Source organism: Hylaeus anthracinus, unplaced genomic scaffold, assembly GCF_026225885.1.
Source record: "Hylaeus anthracinus isolate JK02 unplaced genomic scaffold, UHH_iyHylAnth1.0_haploid 11994, whole genome shotgun sequence".
Classification (NCBI taxonomy): domain Eukaryota; kingdom Metazoa; phylum Arthropoda; class Insecta; order Hymenoptera; family Colletidae; genus Hylaeus; species Hylaeus anthracinus.
In genome coordinates this window covers 7275930-7294509 of record NW_026534341.1, presented here as the reverse complement: position 1 = coordinate 7294509, position 18580 = coordinate 7275930, and the positions used below count along the sequence as shown (strand labels likewise).

The 18580-nt window shown below is 48.3% G+C and overlaps 1 protein-coding gene across 10 annotated transcripts in view; it reads right to left on the bottom strand.

Annotated features, from left to right (window-relative positions):
* LOC128888933 (homeotic protein antennapedia-like) overlaps positions 1 to 18580 on the bottom strand; it is a 131516-nt gene that overhangs the window by 7399 nt on the left and 105537 nt on the right. For all 10 annotated transcript variants that reach the window (XM_054146160.1, XM_054146161.1, XM_054146168.1 and 7 more), the window contains one exon: positions 10889 to 12319. In XM_054146160.1, coding sequence (XP_054002135.1) covers positions 10889 to 11693 — 805 coding nt within the window. In that variant the 5' untranslated portion in view covers positions 11694 to 12319. The remainder of the gene's footprint in view (positions 1 to 10888; positions 12320 to 18580) is intronic.

The window sequence follows — 18580 nt, the reverse complement described above, 5'->3', positions numbered from 1 at the left end:
GACATGATCTGCGCTCGGTGTGGCGGTACACGAATCCCGTACAAGAATATTAATTGTGCTTGCCAAGGGAGCAACGGAAAGGGAGAAGAACGCGAGGACGGACAGAGAGAACCAGCTGGTCCCTCGGCGCGTTCGTGAGCCCTCACACTAGCCCGCTCGAGCATAATCTCAAAGGGTTAGGTTAGCCGCTTGCCACACGAGCGCAGGAGGGCAAAACGAGGATACCACGGAGTGGCACGAGGGAGGGAAAAAAGAAGAGGGGGCGCAGGGATGCACAGCAAGAGAAGCAAAGAGAAGGCGGGGGCCGGTTGGAAGACGAAGAAGAAGAAGAAGAAGAAGAAAACTCCTTGGTGAGCATTCGAGGCAAACGCCGCCCGTCGCGCTGTCGGCCGATGAAGACGGATGGCGACTCTCCTCCGGAGCGAGAGAGGGAGAATTCTTGGAGGGTTCTGCGTCGCTCGACCGGACGGAGATAGAGACCCGAGGGAGAGGGAGAAACTCTGGAAAGATGCCCTCTTGTTCCCTCCCTCGGGCTACGCTCTCAAATTAACAACGTACCAATCTCTTTACTTATAACTTTTAACGATTCGGCTAGCTTCCCCCGGCACTGGCCCCCTCGGAAAGAGTTATCCTCCTGTACCGTTGCCTTTCCGCGCTGAACGCGCGTGAGATTTGCGGATAAATAAATTTCGGTTTTCCGCGGGTGGAGTTTTATAGGACGGCGAATCGCTGGACGTTAGCTTCGAGCGGTAAAGGCTAAAGGCCGTAAGATGAATTTACCAAAGCTCCTAATAATATCGATTTTCTAACGAGCACCGTTTGAAACGACGATGCGTCAGCAATCAAGACTGAAATACGATGTCTACGATGGTTGTCGCGAAGTTGAAGTCCTCCTAGTGGACCAATCAAAGGATACCCGAGATAAACATAGATCCCGCGTTTCATCAAAGAGACTGGCGTGATTCGCGCACGCTTCCACTCCATGGCCAGCTTATTAATGTTCATTCGTCGGACGGTTAACGAAGGTGCTTCTCGCTACATTTTGACCCAGAAGATCGTCAAAGCGTTCACGGAATAATGAAACGGCTCGGCGACACGCTCGAGCTACCGTGCACCGATTAGTTTATGCCTCTTTATCGATAACAGTCTTATTACCTAAATCGTATACGATTCGCAAACGGAGGGTTTACGTACGAAAGCTAAGAGTCTCGGCTTTGAAGCGGCTAACGGTCAAAGAGATCCTTAATAACGATGGCGCCTCGAAAGCGGTCGTTGACTGATTCCCAGTACTACCAACTGCTTCCTATTAAAGTTCGTTTGTGATACGGAGAAAGAATACGTCTCCAGCTTCGCGCAAAATACGCGAGCCGTTGAAGAACCAACGAATTGTTTCGAATTTCAAATAATTTAGGTCCTAGAAAAGGTGCTAACGAGTATTTGACTTACGTCAAACGTATGGTGGAATGTCGTTCAAACACCTCTGGCGTTTGAACACCTCTCCCATAAAGAATGGAATCCTCCGCCTATGGTAACAATTATCTTAATAGCAAGCCAAAGGATATTAGCAATATCCTCCAAGTTTAAATATTCAGTGTTCTCGTTCAAAGTGGATCGATTCCATCGGCGATGACTCGGATCACGATTAGCCTCGTCTGCCGGCTGAATTAGACATTGGACGGTCCGCTTTTTCTCGCTGGCCGAGCATGCGGGCTTAATTAAAGAGGCGTTCTCTGCTCGGCAACACGCTCCTAACAGTAATGCGTGCGGAAAACGGCCGCGTGTATGATTATGCAGGCTCGAACTGGAATACCCCATTTGAAAAGAAAAACTTGAAACCGATTTCTCTCAAGCGTCTAGAAAAAAGAATTGGTAAGGACAACTGTTATGATACGTAATAACTCAGAGGTACGTGGGTACGAGTTGGAAATAATTCGTACCGTTCGACGCGGTGTCGAGCTATTATCAATTATTTTTTTCCAAAGACAGGCGCCAAAGCACGAGAATGAGAAAGCAGTATCAGTTTGGATCCTAAGCGAGCACGAGTCCTTGAGACGGTGCGAAAGCGTTATCCGCGCGCGTGATCTCTGGCAAATTAATCACCTCTGCGCAGCCTTCCAGGCTGGAAAGAATTTAATGGTATGTTTTCATCGTGCGAACACAACGTGGGAAACACCGTCCCGACGTGGCGAGGGTGTGAGATTTTCTTTCGCCGCTGACCACTAACCCAAGACGCGTGGAAGTACGGCACAGCTGAAACAACGTTGTCGGGGAAGCTGCCAAGCATCTCGAATCTGCGACTTGGGTCAACCGTCCCAGAGAAACGCTGGCAACGTTGTTGCAGAATCTCTCCTAGTGTTGGTTTAAAACGTGTCGAATTTCCTCGCGTTCGACATTCGAGCCAGATAAAATAAAATATGGCGCGCTTCCCGTGCCTTTCGATCAATCTTTATTTTTAAATTCAACGGAATACTTGAAAAAAATCAAAGAGTCAAATTTCTACCCTCGACAAGGTATCCCTTTCCGTTGCGTCCAATAGCAGAGTAAGTAAAATGGAACACACTGGGAAGGAGGACACTTCTGAGACCCAGAGCGGAGATGAATTTTTTCCGCGGAGTTGGGAGGATGGATCATCGACGCGCGAGACGCGGAGCGTGTTAAAGAGGTCGATAACAAGAAAACCTGGCTGGTACCCTCAGTTTATGCTGAACCGGCGTTCTGATGCTGGCGTTGCCGGTGCTCTCGCGGACGGAGGTGACTTTAAACGCGGGGCAATAAATTAACGGCGTTGGGTTACGCAAGGATCAAATGTCCCCTGGAGTATGCCCGAGAGATTTATGGGTCTGCCTTCACTGGCGCAGCATGAAGGAACGGAACGGAACAGAACAGAACGTACACAACCGTACGGGCTTATTATAGGCTAGTTGCTCCGCTTCTCCGCTTCTCCTCCAGCCGACTGGTCTCTTTCAGACCCGCCGCAGGATACACGCAGGACTTTTCAGACGAACAGCTAGCCGGATGTTGTAACCCGCTAATAAGGCGCGGCCACCACTCGCTGCCCAATTAAGCTTAGCTTTACGTGGGCACCTTAAGGCCAGGCCTTGAAACGCTCTTCGATTAGATACCCTAGATATCCCATTAATTTTATCGCTCGACCTCTCCGCTTTCCCTCTCTCTCTGGGTCGTGCAAACCCGTCGGATTATATGACCGGTCGACGTTGCTGACAGAGGTTCAGATTAATCGCGAGGAATCCGGTGAACCGCCTTGGAGAACGCTCGCAACGGATATTTCGGGGATTCGGGTGTTCTCGACAGATCTCCCGTCCCCCAACTGCCGTTGATGCCAGATCGCGATACAGGGGACGAACGCTTTAACACCTGTCTTGGTAGACGAGTGCCTCGACTGTTGATCAAGCTCGTTACGAAAGAGTTATTCGTCTAGCAAAAGAGAATGAATGAGTGGATTGAATTTTCGCAGGATTCGTGCGAGAAAGAGAGCGTGTACTGTGTGTAAATAGTCGGCGAGCAAGCGCTCTTTCATTCTTGATTCGGCGATCGTTTCAATGCGAATACGTTATAGTAAGCGAACAATTTATATAATAGAACAGACACGAGTTAAGTGTCCAAATCTCGTATTTACGGTTTCGAGTCATCACCGCTGTTTACGCTCCTCTCTCTCTCGATTCGTGACACCTGACGGTCCGATTTCGCGAACATCACGCGAGGCAATATCTCGACTATGGACCCTTCGATCTCGGTAACGAAATAACGGTGGATCGAGCACGCAGGAACGTTTCGCCTGGCATCCCTTTAATTCCAAACACGTGATCGAACTTCCTCCGGTTCTCCGTCCGCATCCGTCCGAGTCACCATATATTTTAAGCGCGGCTATCCGTCTTGCTTTTTGTATTTCCGTTCTAGGCTGCTTTATGTCACGTTGTTTACGTTCGAACTTTCTTCGCTGGGGGACCCTTAGCTTTTTGCCCAGCGAACGGAGACACCATAGGTCCCTCCGCATAGGGGTCGCGCGACGCCGACAAGATAACCTTCGTTCAGGAATTTCGCCGGTTGTTTACGCGCGGCACCGCAAGGAGGGTCGCATTCTTCGCTTCACGAACTTCCTGGATCCTCTGTCGTAAAAATTATAAACATCCCGCACCTGTGGCGTGCGTGTGTCACCGGAGAAAGTGGATTCTAGGACGGATACAAACTATCGCTAGCTAATGAACACCTTGGCTGGAGTAATCTGAGAATTTTCGTTTCTTGGAGAATCTTAACTAATCCCGATGAGGACTCGAACGGAGGCGTCAAAAACGTTTACGCGTAAAGGCTAGCCAACGGATGAAAGCGATGAGAACAACGTCCGACATATTCCGTTTGTTTCCCCGTAATTGAACAGCTGGCCACGATTACTCTCGTGGACGGAGACTAGGTACCGAAGTGGATGCGCTGTAAGCGTTGCAAGCGCGGAACAGCCACCTGGACTGAAGTGTAGACGACAGGAAAAGGAATTCAACAGAAGTCGCCGCGCTGTGCAACGCGGAGTAAGAAGAACGTCAAGTCGAGCGACACTCATAGAAGGGGACTTAGGAGTCCCCGAGGAGAGCAGAGCATCCGATAGGAGGCCCTCCCTCTTCTTCATCGGCTTCCTTTTTTTTGTCTTCAGTCCAGACGAGCAGACAACCGGACAAGGAGCCCGAAAGCCCGGAGGAGCCCTGGAAGGTCGAGATAATGAGCAGCGAGAATTGGCTGGCGCGACGTATGCATTTGTATGGGGGATATCACTCGGCTTATCCGATGTCCTACTTTGTCCGCGATCGTCCCTTTTCATTTACACCTGCTTGTCGTAGGTGGATCCTCGTGAGAAATGGCGCGCGATTGTTAACGAGATGTCAGAGGCTTATTGGTTGACGGAAACGTCGATGAATTCTACTATTTCAATGTTAATGTTGTTAATGTGTGACGAACTTTACTCAGAGCGATTAACTTTTTGCATTCATCGACAGTTTCATTAAAGAGACAGTTTCATTAACAATTTAGACGACTAATCCTTTTTCCACCATGATTAGAGAGCCGAGGAAATAAAGTATCTTGCTAGTTCTTCAAAGTGTACCAGTTTACACCTTAGGAACCTATTCATGTACTGATATCGATACAAAATTCAAAGAAATCTAAGATAAACGTAAACTGTCGCTTCTAAGTCGCCTCTCGAGTGCAAAGGATTAATAAAAGATTCGCTCTAGGCATGGGCTTTGCTCTTACCCTCGCTCGGGTTTCTCAGGAATTCGTAGCCAGAATTTTTTGTAGGTGATTCCAGAAATCCCTAATCTGTACATCTATCCCGCTTTCGCTCCAGTTTCCCCCAATTTCGAGGTTTAATTTATACATGCAGGTCCATCAGAGGCCCACATCCCGGCCGCCCGTATCGTCCATGGTTGTCTCGGGAGTTCATGGCGGCGGCCCAAAAAGCAAACGGACATAAGATTTCCGTGGACTCATCCATCATCGTCATCCGTCCCTACGCCCTCCTCCGACCGGCTTTCCCTCTTTCTCACCCTTCGCCCTCTCCTTTGCTCGCACTCTGCCCGTCTCGTTCGCACCCGCGTCGTTTCCTCGACGCTCCTCCTCTCCGTGGCCCTCTGGGGCTCCGTCCTCTTTTTGAATATCTCACGAAGCCGCCATCGTTACGGACACCAATCTCGCGTCTGGCAATGCGGACTAGAACGAAACGCATTTCAAGATGAGAATCTCGATCCTCGCGACCCCTGCCAGCTCGCCCACAGGTTAAAACTGTACGCCCGCCACATGGCACCTAGGGAATTCTCTCGAGAAAAAAGGCTGCAGGTATTAAAACCGGCATTCGGAATCGTAAAAGAATCCGGTCTGCTACTTGAAATACCGATTGCCGATGATAATTTGGAATAAGAAAAAGGAGTTCGATCGGAGCCTCTTTGGTTTCTTTGTTGTTCGTGATTGTAACCCTTTACACTCGGGTTAACGGTGAATTGGTACGAAGCGACTAAAAAACTTGAAATGTTTACGAAAATGTAGTGTAACTCGTAACGAAGAAAAACCTCCCTAAATAAAATTCGAAAAGGATCAGAATCCAGCATCTTTTGATAAATAAACACTCTACGCGAACCTCGTTGGTGAAGAGATCGAATGGTATTCCAAGTCGATAAATTCGAGTCCCTCTGATTAATCGAGGAAGGGGGAAAAATGAAACGAGGGCCACTTTGATTCCTCGTTACGTGTACGGGTTATTGGCTGTTTACGTGGATATTCGCGCGATTAATTCGACGGTAATGCGCTCCTTTGCTGCGGTGGTGGTTCGACGTTGTTACGTCCGCCAGAGCATTCGTGTCGGTGCTCGGATTACATAAGAAATGCGCCTCTGGTGCACGTACACGTGTACGTGTACGCAATAACGGAAGCCTCACACCTATGTAACTGCACCGCTGCACGGTTATTTGCCGGAGACGTTGGGGCGGGGTGGAAGAACCCGATATCATAAATCTTTTCGCGCAAGGGGATCGCAATTATCTCTGCGCATTAAATGCATCGCCAGTGTCGATGGGATCTCTCTCTGCCGACTGGCTGAGATCTTTCGTCGTGTCGACGATGACCAACGTTCTTATCTACGCGCGAATTTGAAGAGATCTCTACGAGACGTTTATATTTTATTTAAAAAATACGAATATTCTGCAAGGAATCATTTCCTTCCCCTAAAAAAACTTCTCCGCTGTATTAAAAAAATATGAATTTACTGCTGTTACAGAGATTCAGCACTAATTATCGAGAGGGTTGCGGAGAGGTGAAGTTTGAGAAGCACTGATCTAGGTTCGGGCAGGTTTCCTTCATTTGCGTCACGCTGTTGGAACTTCTGAATTATAACCCCATATTGCGATGGTGTTTCATGCGTCCTGACTATGAGAAATATTACAGCTTTTTTCGTATGATAATGCGTTTCTGGAGATACGTCGTCGCGAGATAACGCGCGCTTAGCTCTGGTGGCTGGTGACTTTGTAATTACCTCGACTGGTCGAAGCGAGGGACTGTGTTCGCCACAGAGATAATTTCGACGCTGTTTCTCGTATTAAGCTAATTGGCTTGATCACCGTCCGGAAGAGCTCGTGTCCAGGACGCTTCTCCGAGATTCATACGAACCTTATCCGCTCGGCTGATCAAGTGAAAAAAAAATTACAACCCGTCTGATGAATAACAAAACTGACGGTGTAGAATACGAAACAATGATCGTATCTTTTTTATTTGAGATCCTCTCTTTGGTCCTTTCAGACAAATTATTTATCGTCAGGAAAGGTGCGTATAGATTTTGTATCAATGACAACGAACGCGTGCATTGAAAACCCAGTGAAACGCGATGACGGTGCATCCGCAAACGCGGACGAAGTAGCTCGTTACGTTGGCAGAATTATTTTCCACGGGAACGTAGTTCATATCCGGATTCATTAATCGTTCGTGAGCATGAAACTGATTCTATTTAATTCGAATAATTGAATGTTGCATTTACCGGGGATAAATGTGTAACGAGCACGTACAGTGTTGCGAGAAACTCAAGCGTAAACAAGACATTTTCCTATTTACAATTACCTTTTTTCATCGGTAATAAATAAAGCCGTTTATCGTACAGTCGTTAGTCGCGATTTTTATCCGGATAAGAATTTCGCCTACCTCTGTCCTCGATGTTAAGAATCGCGAGCATCACGTGACGTTCGGCAGTAAACGGCAAAACCGATGCGCACTCGAGTGCTGGAGTGTTTCGCGGGGCAGCCAACTACGCCGGAATTTCTTAACCCATGTAACGCCAATGTCCCGCAAAAGGTGCCAGGGAATCTCGGCGGTTTCACCGAGCAAATGCCCGGAGAGCACCTGCATCTATAAAATTGAGCTATGCATTATTCATGGAGTCCTGCTTATAGCGCGCTTAGCTCGGCTGGGTGTTTTGCAACGTGGAAAGAAACGGCCAGCAACGGCCTGGAATGGATAGGCAGATAAATTGATATGAAGTTTATCATGATTGGTTGCCCTGTAAGGGTAATAGGATCGAGCGGGGAACTAATAGACACTGTTAAAAGAGGTTCGCGGGGGAATCCGAAGAAGAACGCCGGCGAGAAACCGAAGAAAATCGAGGATCAGGTGATTATTGAAGGAAGATCCGATGGATCTTCGGCGAGGATCGAGCGGTTCTTGCGCGGAGCATGATCGAACGTAGTATTGAGCAAACCTATGGAGGCCGCGTGGATCTTACTTAATCAGGCTCTGTAGCGCGATCATAAATGCAAATATATATTATAACTTTTTTTTACAACAGAGTCAACTATAATAAACAAGTGGTGAAACAAGAAAGTCATGACAACTAATCCGAAGATTCTCTGCCTGATCCAAGTACTACGACAATTAGAGGTATGAAATATGGTGGAAAACGGTTTTCCTGATTAACATGCTCGCGTGAGGAGGCGCGAAGCAGACAGTGAAGGATCGATACGTTTGCCAGAGCCACAGGAAATACAAGTTATTCGATGAAGCGAGAAAAGACGTAAACGTGCCGACATCTGTGAGCAAGTTCAGGCACTCGATCCTCTTTCTTCCTTTGACTGGCAGCAAGCACGAGCCAGCATCGTCAACTGGACCTTTTATCGGCGAATCGGGGAGCTGGTAGCAGCTTCCGAGCCCTGCCGAGAGATGGTCTCGAGACCGTCCAATGTTTAAACAATAATCGAATCGAAATTGAATGCACTTATCCAAGTACAATTTTAATCCTTCGTACTGCATCCTGACGTGCAATAAACACCACTACCAACGGTTTGTTATTTTATTCCTATATCCTCGACTCTGTCCCGACATTACAATGAAAATAATGCAAAGTATACTGTTAACTTACACGAAAATTCAGCAGGCTTCTCGAAGTTAACAACAAAATCAAAAACTTTCCACTCGATCCGTTTCGAAGAGACGACTCATCCTCGCAAAGTTCACCGAACAACTGAGCAAGGGTGGCAAGAAGGCAAACTCGGATCGAGGAAGCGATCGCTGGCTGACCTTGCAAGATTGCGGGATTCCTTCGGATTTGGCGAACAATGACCCACGAAAGAGTGAAAGGGAACAAGAGCAAAGACAGCGGCGGTGCTGAAACCTGTGCTCTTACCTAACCCCGGGACAGATACTTCCGAGTCGAGGGGGAACGGCCATTATCACTTCGTTATTGCCGTCATAAATTTCCAACTCGTTACACCGGAATTACCCCTGCGATTCTTTACAGTCACGGACGGCCCGAGGAAATTTCGGTAAACCTTTTCCGCGCAACAACCCCGTCGTATATCAGCAAGCAGGTGGTCCGCTCGGGTTCTCCGTTCGTCTCATCCGAGTTAACGAGTTCGATCGGAGAATATTATTTGAAGCAAGTTAGAACGTAATTTCGCTAAACCACCCCCCATAGATGTAATGTAATCGCATCTTGTGCAAAGGGTTGACACGTTGGCTGCCAACTTAAAACTCGTGAAAATTGTTATAGAGTTAAAATTATGTCTCGAGAGTTGAAGTTTAGATAATTTAATATTTGTCGCACTATAGAATTTTGTAACGTCTGTCCAGATTTATTTTCATTATTGCCTCACCTTTGGAATTCATTTTTCTAGTTCCTTGACAAAATGTCCTGTCACCCATTGCTGGCCGACATGACGTGGCACCAACGCGTTAATATTTGAATAACAACGAAAGAGAAAGCCGTTGATCGTCTCCCAATAATTTTTACTCGACAGATTCGACTCCGTTTGGATCCGCGAAGGTGAAAACGAAGGAACTAGTTCAACGCAACGGAAACAAGCGACCCCACGAGTTATCATGGGAATAAAAGTGGATGAGCGGAGACTCTGCCAAGCTGCGGAGCCAACGCGAACGCAGCCAGCAAAATAACTTTTATGGGGGGGAGCAGGGAGAGGGGCCAGGGGGGCAGCACGGTGTACGGTGTGGTGAAACTACCGGGCTAAAAGGTCAGGGCAATAAATAACTCGGGACGTCGGTATACCTAGAAACTGGAGACATTATGCCAATCTTGGCTTGCGAACCGTACAAATGTGGTCTAGTTTTACCTACCGTGTTGCATAAATCTGAAAGCAGCCGGCTACCTGACGCCCTCTCTAGAAACCTTGCTTTCTACGAAACCTTTTGCCTCGCACAAGAGAGAAGCCTTGAGCCTATTTTCGAGAACCGCGTCACGTGTTCTGATTACGTTTCCGTGCCCGCGAATATATAATCCCCTGTTTTTCTCTTCGGTTACAAGGATTTTGTTTTTAAAGCGAATTGATGTCTTCCGCGTGGCTTCGGAGGTCGCACGGGGAAGTAGAAAGAAGACGCGAATGGAATAACTCGCGAGTAGCCTCAGGTTTGTACAGCTACGGCTTTCTATCTTTTCTAAATTTATGTAAATAGCGTTAAGAGGTGTCGTTCGCTTGATTTAACGCGGCAATGCAGTGATAGAATATCCTTAACGAAGAACGCGCTAAGAGATATCCGGAGCGAAACGCCGTAATTGATGCCTTACATCGAATAAATCACACCTCTTTGCATAAATCGACTGCGATTCTTACGAGCGGATAAATCAAACTAATTTATGTTTATTATGCAAATAGTCCTCATCGATGGATCATTAAACATCGTAAACTGTCGATAACGTTTAGCACGAGTATTAAGAGATTGAGCTATTTCATACTGTACTTAATTATTCTACACAAGAAGCGAGAACCGGTTGCTTGCGATTAGAGTCTCATGCGAATCTCTGCGTGGCCTTTCGCTGCCATCTTCTCGAATTACTCGTGGGACCGAAATACTGATTTTATAGCCGAAAAAAAAAGAGAGAGAGACGAAAGCTTACCGAATTGACTTCTCATCCACGGGTAGAGCGGACTCGGTAGGTTGGCGCTCGCCGCGCCTTGAGGTGCACCTTGTTGTTGCTGACTGAGCGGCGACGCGACCACCCCTTGGTGCTGGGGGGCTTGTTGCTGTTGCTGGGGATGCATGCCGGGTTGGGGCTGTTGCGTCGCCGCCTGCGTCTGCTGTTGCTGCTGGTACATCATGTGCTGCTGCTGCGCTTGGAGATGTTGATGGGGCTGCTGTTGCTGCTGATGAGGAGGTTGCTGGGGCTGCATGTGAGGATGCTGGGTGTGCATCTGGTGGTGCATCTGAGTCTCGACGAGCGGCGGGCTATCCGGTCCATCGAGCACGCTACCCTGATGATCGACCGCAGCCGCTTGAAGCTTGCAACTCGCGTAGACAATAGGAGTGGACGGATGTCCGTTCGGGGTCGGCGTGTGTCCCATGTGGCCCATAGCGGGGCTGGGCGACGTCGACCTGTAACCACCCATGCCATCGATGTTCCCGTGCTCCTGCTGATGCTGATAATAGCTCGCGTTCCGCATGTCAATCCGATTGTACGGCGGAAACCTCGGATAAGGCATATCTTGCTGGCTGCCCGCGGCCCCATAGTGATGGCCGGGCACTCCCTGACGTAGGAGACTGGGGTCGCAAGGATCCCCGGGTTGCTGAGACTGCTGCTGAACCGATTGGGTTTGCTGGGGCACCTGGACGGCGGCACCGTAGGGCTGCTGATGCTGATGCGGGTGTTCCAGCCCGCCATTACGCAGGTCCGGGATGTACGAATTCGCGAAGTACGAACTCATGCTACTGTCCCACCTGTCCCACCTGCTAATGCCACCTCGGTCTTTTTGCGTGCTCTCACTCTCCGTCTTTTGTCCACGATCCGTATCCGCCTACTTCCTCTCGTATCTGTCTTTGTTTCTTTTTTTTTTTTGTACTCTCTGCGTACGGACACACACTGTCACTCGTCCCTTAAATATGTATACACCTAAGCTATTTATACATACAATATCACCTTCTTCGCGTCGCGATTCTTCTCGGTTGGCTTTCCTCGCGAGACACCTCTCTCACTCTCGGACGACACGCGCGACACACTCTTTTTTTCTTTTTTATCACACCACCATCGTCGCGAATCACTCGCGTATCGTCGAATATTTCTCTCTTCTTTTCGCCCGTTATATCACACTGGACCTCACCAACGGAGAAAGAAAAACCAGAAACTGGAGCACTACAGAACCGTGTGTTATCAAACCGCTGGCTTGATCTGGGGTAAGGGGGAGGGGGAGGGGCTAACTTGTACACGAGGGGAGGGGAAGATGGTAATCAGAGTTCTTCGTCTTCTTCGGTGTGGTACCTTCGTTCAAAGCGCCAAGCCGCACCAGACACGTTCCGTTCCTCTGTCCACCCTGCTAACGAAGTTGTGCCGCACCTGCAACAAGAAACAACGAACGACTCGTATTAATTTCCGGCGCGTTATCGACTGGTAATCAGGGTCAACGATTACGCGATGAGAGAGACAACAACCGTAGGACGACTATAGGTTCCAACGTCGCGGACGACGGGACGAGTAAAAGCTCCGCGTGCTGATCTTTGTCCGACGAACCGAATGAAGCGGAGTTTGACTCTGAGTGACAGAAGGCGAGGTACACACGTGCTCGTCACGGTGACGGCCATCGCCCAGACGCCTAACTTGCTCGGGGCCTTCTGTGTGGGCGGGCTAAACGATCGTTAAATTTGGAAAAATTCCCGTCCATTAAGCAGCATGGCTACTGAACGCTTCACCGGGATTCTCCCCGACCTACTAATTTTTTTGTTGCACCCGCCGCCGGGTCTCCTTGCGCCTCGTTAGTGCCGTAACTGGAAGCACGCGGGTAAGTCCTCGACTTACGCGGTTTACTTGTTCTAATACCGCATAAAATAAAATTATACATATGTAAAGAAAGACCAGACTGTACTACCGATAATACTTCTTAAAATTGATCTTTTATTTCGCATGAAGTTCGCACTGCAACAAAAGCGAATTACGATTTAATTATGTAACTCGCAAGTGGACAAATGTCCAAGGTGAATAATTCTGTTGTTCGTGGTTTGATAATGATGTTCGCGATTAATTCCTGGGATTCCTCATTCACATAAATAGAATTGTATCGTATAGTCAGAAACCACGTGCAAGAGGATTGCTCGAGGAAATAAATAAACCTGGATTCAAGTGTTTCTGAGATTCGAAAAATAAGTTGAATAGCTGTTAAGAGATTCAAAGTTGGCGCGGTAAATTAGGGTTCCGAGAAATGGACGACCGTAAGATTATGTCGGTCCTTTATCGGCGGGATCTCGTCGAACCTTCCGAACCTTCCCGATCTCTCGATCCCTACCGGAAACCTTCTATACCGACTGTGCGTCATACAGCAGCTTCGGCTTAAAGTTAGCCATCTGACTCACGTTGCGCTTCCACCGAGAGGCGGGAGTCTGTGTACCGATTGTTTCATACTACTTGCTGGAACGGAAGAAAGTTGAAGAGGAGATACTGCTCGGTAAATTGGCCGTGAAACCGTCTCCTTCTCCTCGCTTATAGGTAGCGATGGCCACGAGACGATTCGAATCTGTTGCGACCAAAGTTTCGAGTCCCTTTTTAGAAACTATGAAACTATTTTCAACCGATTTATAACTCTCGCGCATATATTATAATCGTATCTATTCGATTTCCAAAAATGTCTCGACATAGGAAACTTTGGGACTCGATGATTTAGGCTATCGCTTCTTTGTCATTTATTCACTGACTTCAGACACGGCTCTGAAAATTTGCAAAAGGGAGAAGCGAAGCGAGTCCGACGCTATCGACAGCGATAAAGGTAAAAAGGTGGCTTGGAAACGAGAGAATAGAATGTACGGGGCGCGACGGTATTGTGGGCAGCCCGGTGGTCGTGTTGGTGATGGTGGAGAGTGTGGGTAGGGTCGCGGGGGCGGATGTACAAGGGATCGAACGCGCGGGGGTGGGGTAGGGGGCGGCAGGTTGAAGGGTTCGGGCGGAGGTGGGGCCCTTGGGAGTTCGCTGTACACGAGAATGGGTCGGACGCGGGACGATCGCGATTAACATTCCGGCCGCTAGCTCGCTGTTCGCGCGGCGCTTTCATTAATTCCAGCGTATTGATTCCCCGGATTGATGAATGGCCGCCGATAGCGATTCCATGCGCTCCGTACTCCCCTCGCTCCCGCTGTTCCCCGCTATCCCGGATCGCGTATAAATTCTACCTCTCGCAGGATTTTAACTCAATTCCCGCTTTACTGGGGCTCGCCTTCACCGTATTCTTTCTACCGAAACAGCCCTGCTCCCTCGAAGCGTATGTTTCTCCTTATTTATTCACTTCCTTCCTCCATCGATGGAGATACAAAGGCTTATGCCTCGTTTCCATCGGAACCGCGTAGAAACGAACGTCCCAGCCTCACGCGTTTACTTTTCAACGTGCGACGATTACCAGACCATGCACTGCTGACAGCTCGAAGACATTGACTCGCATTGCACCCTCGTAAATATCCATTCTGCTGTCTACAATACCTCCATCAGCAATTTTCAATTTAATATATAAATTTAGCAGAGTAGAATCGCAACAAGGCAATCCTGTATCCACCAAAATCGTGCAAATATTTCTGTGCTCCATTCGGCATGATCCACTCGTCCTCAAATTAAATTACGATATCGTACCGCGATTACGTGTGTTGCTGCGTATGCAGTACCTCCCATCAGGACTAAGGGTATCGTTAAAAACTGCTGTTACGCGAGCCGTGTAATAAACAGTTCCTAATGGAAAACGTTACGCCTCGGTATCATCGGATACGTCCGTGTTTCATTGTTTTCCTGCGAAAACGTTCCGTTTTTCTGCCTTTTCCCCCTTTGAAGAGAGCAGAATTTAATTACATGCCGGCCAGCTCTTAACGGAAAGCAATTTCCTGCCGATGAAAACGTCCCGTGGCACGACGAGTTGCTCGGGTCGAACCTCGAGCCGATCCTGATTCGATTCCTGCGGCCGAAAGCCGATCAAGGTCGCAGGACGAGGTCGTCGGGTTTCGTTTGGTGGTGACACCGACCGGAAAAGGCATAAACTAACTAGCCGTTTAAAGGTCTAAGGAGTTCGTGTTATTTCCAACAGATGGCGACGGCGATAGCAGGAAGAAGTGGAAAAAACAGGGTGGAGCGTGTCTGACAGCTGGGTGGGTTCTGGGCCAAGGTGATTGAAAACAGGGTGGAGCGTCACGTGACGCCATAGTTGGATATGGAAGTGACGTCAGGCTGCTATGATGGCCTCTAGTTAACAAAATGGCTCCGTCCAGGGAATTTCTTTGTCTCCCGTAGTAGCCGTTATCGCTCTCGGAGTACACGTTGTTGCTCCGTTTCCGTAAACAACGGATGGAGAAGAGGTCGTTGCATCTATTCCACACGACTGTCTCTTATCGACTACGTAAACCTATCGTATTTAACAGGAAGTAGACCTGGAAGACACCTTGAAGACACCCTGGTTAAGTTAAGAACAACTGGACAGAAAACGGATCCAAAATAATTAAATCACCCTTAAGACAACCTACCAAGGCAGACAAGAATTGCAAATTTACTTAAATAGTACTTTCAGATGAACTAAAGAACTGAAATGGCTCTCGAATGAGATACGCTTATTTTAATGAGTGTTTCGGGTTTCCTGCGATAAAGTGGCAGTGAACGCTAATTGGGCATCAAAGTTGTCACGCGGTAGGTAATCGAAGGCCCGAAGGTACGAACGATTGTCGAACGTAGCAGGCGAAATTGGTCGATTAAATAAACGGCGCGATATCGCGCGGACAGCTGGTCCACTAAAGATTGTCGAGCGATGCATGGTGGCGGTATTTGACAGTTACGGGACCCGCGGCTCGTGCCAACCGTTCGCACGCCGTAAAACAGTCGTAAAACTGAAGGAGCTCGTAAAACTGGAACCCTCGATCGGGCCACCTACGGTAGCGAGGTTTCAGCAGTCAGCAGAAAACTGCGACCTTGAACGCATTCCTCTTCCTGACAGCAACCGCCAGGAATTCTCGATCGTGCACTTCCTGTTCCTTCAAAAATGTGTTTTCGCTGATCCGGCGGGTTTAGACTCGGAGATGCCTTTGACGAATGGTGAAAATTTTTTAAATTTCAAGTCGTCTGATCATTGTTTCGTCGAGATTAGAAGACGTAAACTTTAGGTAACTACACGAGTACAGTTTGAAAGCATCCAAGACGATGAATATTTATACCGACTCTCGCAAACACGCCGATATCGTATCTATCTAAATAATTAGGAGTTAATCGCTGGTTGTATTCAGCTAAATTAATTGTAGACCGCTAATTGAAACTACGCCTTGTAATAGCCAGCCAATATTCACCGAGACCGGTTCGGAGGAGTGACTCGTAACGACTGGAGCATACTCGGTTGGTCTCTTAAACCGCGACTCATTTTACTCGGTTAATTCAAACAGAATAATTACATGTATACGACTTTTTTCCGCTTAATAACTGCTTTTATTTACAGCAAATTGGCCGCTCAGCTGCGCGTTTATCACGGCCTGCAATCAGGCTCGCCACCATCCTCTTTAACGCGTACGCTCGGTGAACGCCAAACGACGCTGTTGATGGCGATAATTGTTCGTTAAAAAAGAAGGAACAAAAAACACCAGGATTCATTACTAGCTTCCAACGTAATCGTGCAATTCGTAACGATCGAAAGAAATCGGTTCAATAAATTCGATGATTTACTAGCTTTCGAAATGGCAATTGAATAAGGAGATTCTAGGTTGAAACAATTTCCAAGTACAGCGGAGGCTCGAAGATTCGTGGTAAGCAAGACCGAAATAGGCTCGCGAATTGCCGTGAATTCAGATTAAATGGAACGAGATAACTGCGAGTCGCCTGCGGTCTTATCGTTGCATCCCTTCATTGCCGCAATGCCTCGCCACCTCTATGGAGCCCATAAATCTGCAAAACCGCGCTACACGCAAGAAGACACACACAGAGTGGAATGCTGAACGATGTTATCGGCGAAAACGTTTCGCACATCGTAAACATAGACTAAATCTTTCCCGGAACGCGATCTCGAGTCGAATTAACCCCGGCCTGACTCGGATTCGAGCCACCAAGACACCGTCACGCGGAGAATCGTTAATTAACATCAACTTCCCTGACTCGGGTAGTCGAAACACGGCTATCGAGTTTCATAACGCTCGAGTATATCTCCAAGGAGTTACGAGGACTGTGTCGGAAACTTCAAGGAACCAGGATGCATGCCAGACTCGGCCGAATCGTCCAGGTAATCGGTAAATAAATATACACACGTTTGCACCACTTTGCGAGAACGTCACATTTACGTTGCTTCGTCACTTTTATCCAAGAGAATCGGTACGCTCGAGCTACTCCAGCCACGGAGCGAGACGTCCAAGGAGGATTCGATGGCATCCCATGAAGAAAAAACAAGGATCAGAGGAGTAACGGAGCACGGGAGCTCAGCGACGAGGGAAATCAACGAGGGGTACCGTTACGCACGGTGGAAGGTGTCCAGCTGGCGGAAGGTCGAGTCGGCATTAAAGGGTGACCGCGATCAAGGTTTCGAACGGACTGCTCCATCGAAAAGGATCGCGCTCCACGCAATATATCCTGTTCATCCTGGTGGTCGTGGTGGCGCACACGACGTTGCACGCGTGCACGTGCACCGACGCATCCAGAGAAACCGGTAAACGGAGAACCGACACACCAGCGGATCAGCCAAATGCTAACATGCATATGCGATTAGCATAATCGAGTCGGCCTGCAGGAAACCAGTTTGCAAGGCCGCTCAAAAGCCGGCCGCCCGATAGCTTATGCCGCTCTCCGCGGAGAGGCACGCACGCCGCATCCGTAATTCCATTTCCCCTACCATCGCGAGGCGAACATCGTCGCGCGTCAGCTGACCGCGAGATGACACTGGACAGGGCTGAGAAACGCGCGCCTTCGGTGGCTGATGGCGATGCGTTCAGCGAGGACCTCGTCATATTCTACTCCAAGAATCGACTTGGTGCGACTTTAGTCAACTGTAACAACTAGGTCGATGACTAAACGCAATTTGGGAGAATTTTCTTGAAAAGAACTCGAAGAAAAACATTTCGAGTTGTGAACTCTTTCAAAACGGTTCAGTAGTTAAATTGTTAAAATATGTTCAAAATCGCAACGTGACTGATTGTTTTACCGTGCAAGAGAATTTGTTGCCGCTTTCGGAACGGCGTCGGCGTATTTAATAAACAGGAATGCCGCGGCGCATGGGCCTCTGGGAACGAAGGATTTCTGGTTAAAGGGAGTCACAGCCTGGGGGATGAAGAGGGTCGAAACAGTCGGCCATGAACGTCGCAGATAAATCCTACCAACGTTCTGCTATCCGACGATATGTATTACATTCTCTCGGCCTGTTTTTTTACCCTCTACACACGTTTTTTCCCCGTTCGTTTTCAACTTACTTCGGCCGCGACGTCAGTTACCACCTCCGTTTTATATTTACCTTTTGCTTTTCGTCGTCCCTCAATTCTGTATTCGAGATTATCAACGCTCGTATTTTTCAACGGGTTTCAGTGTTGCTTTTCTCTTCCCTTTTGTTTTCCGTTCGCGAATCGAAGGCACTCGCGCACGATAGCACGTTTTGTTCCCGTGGATATACTCGTTTCA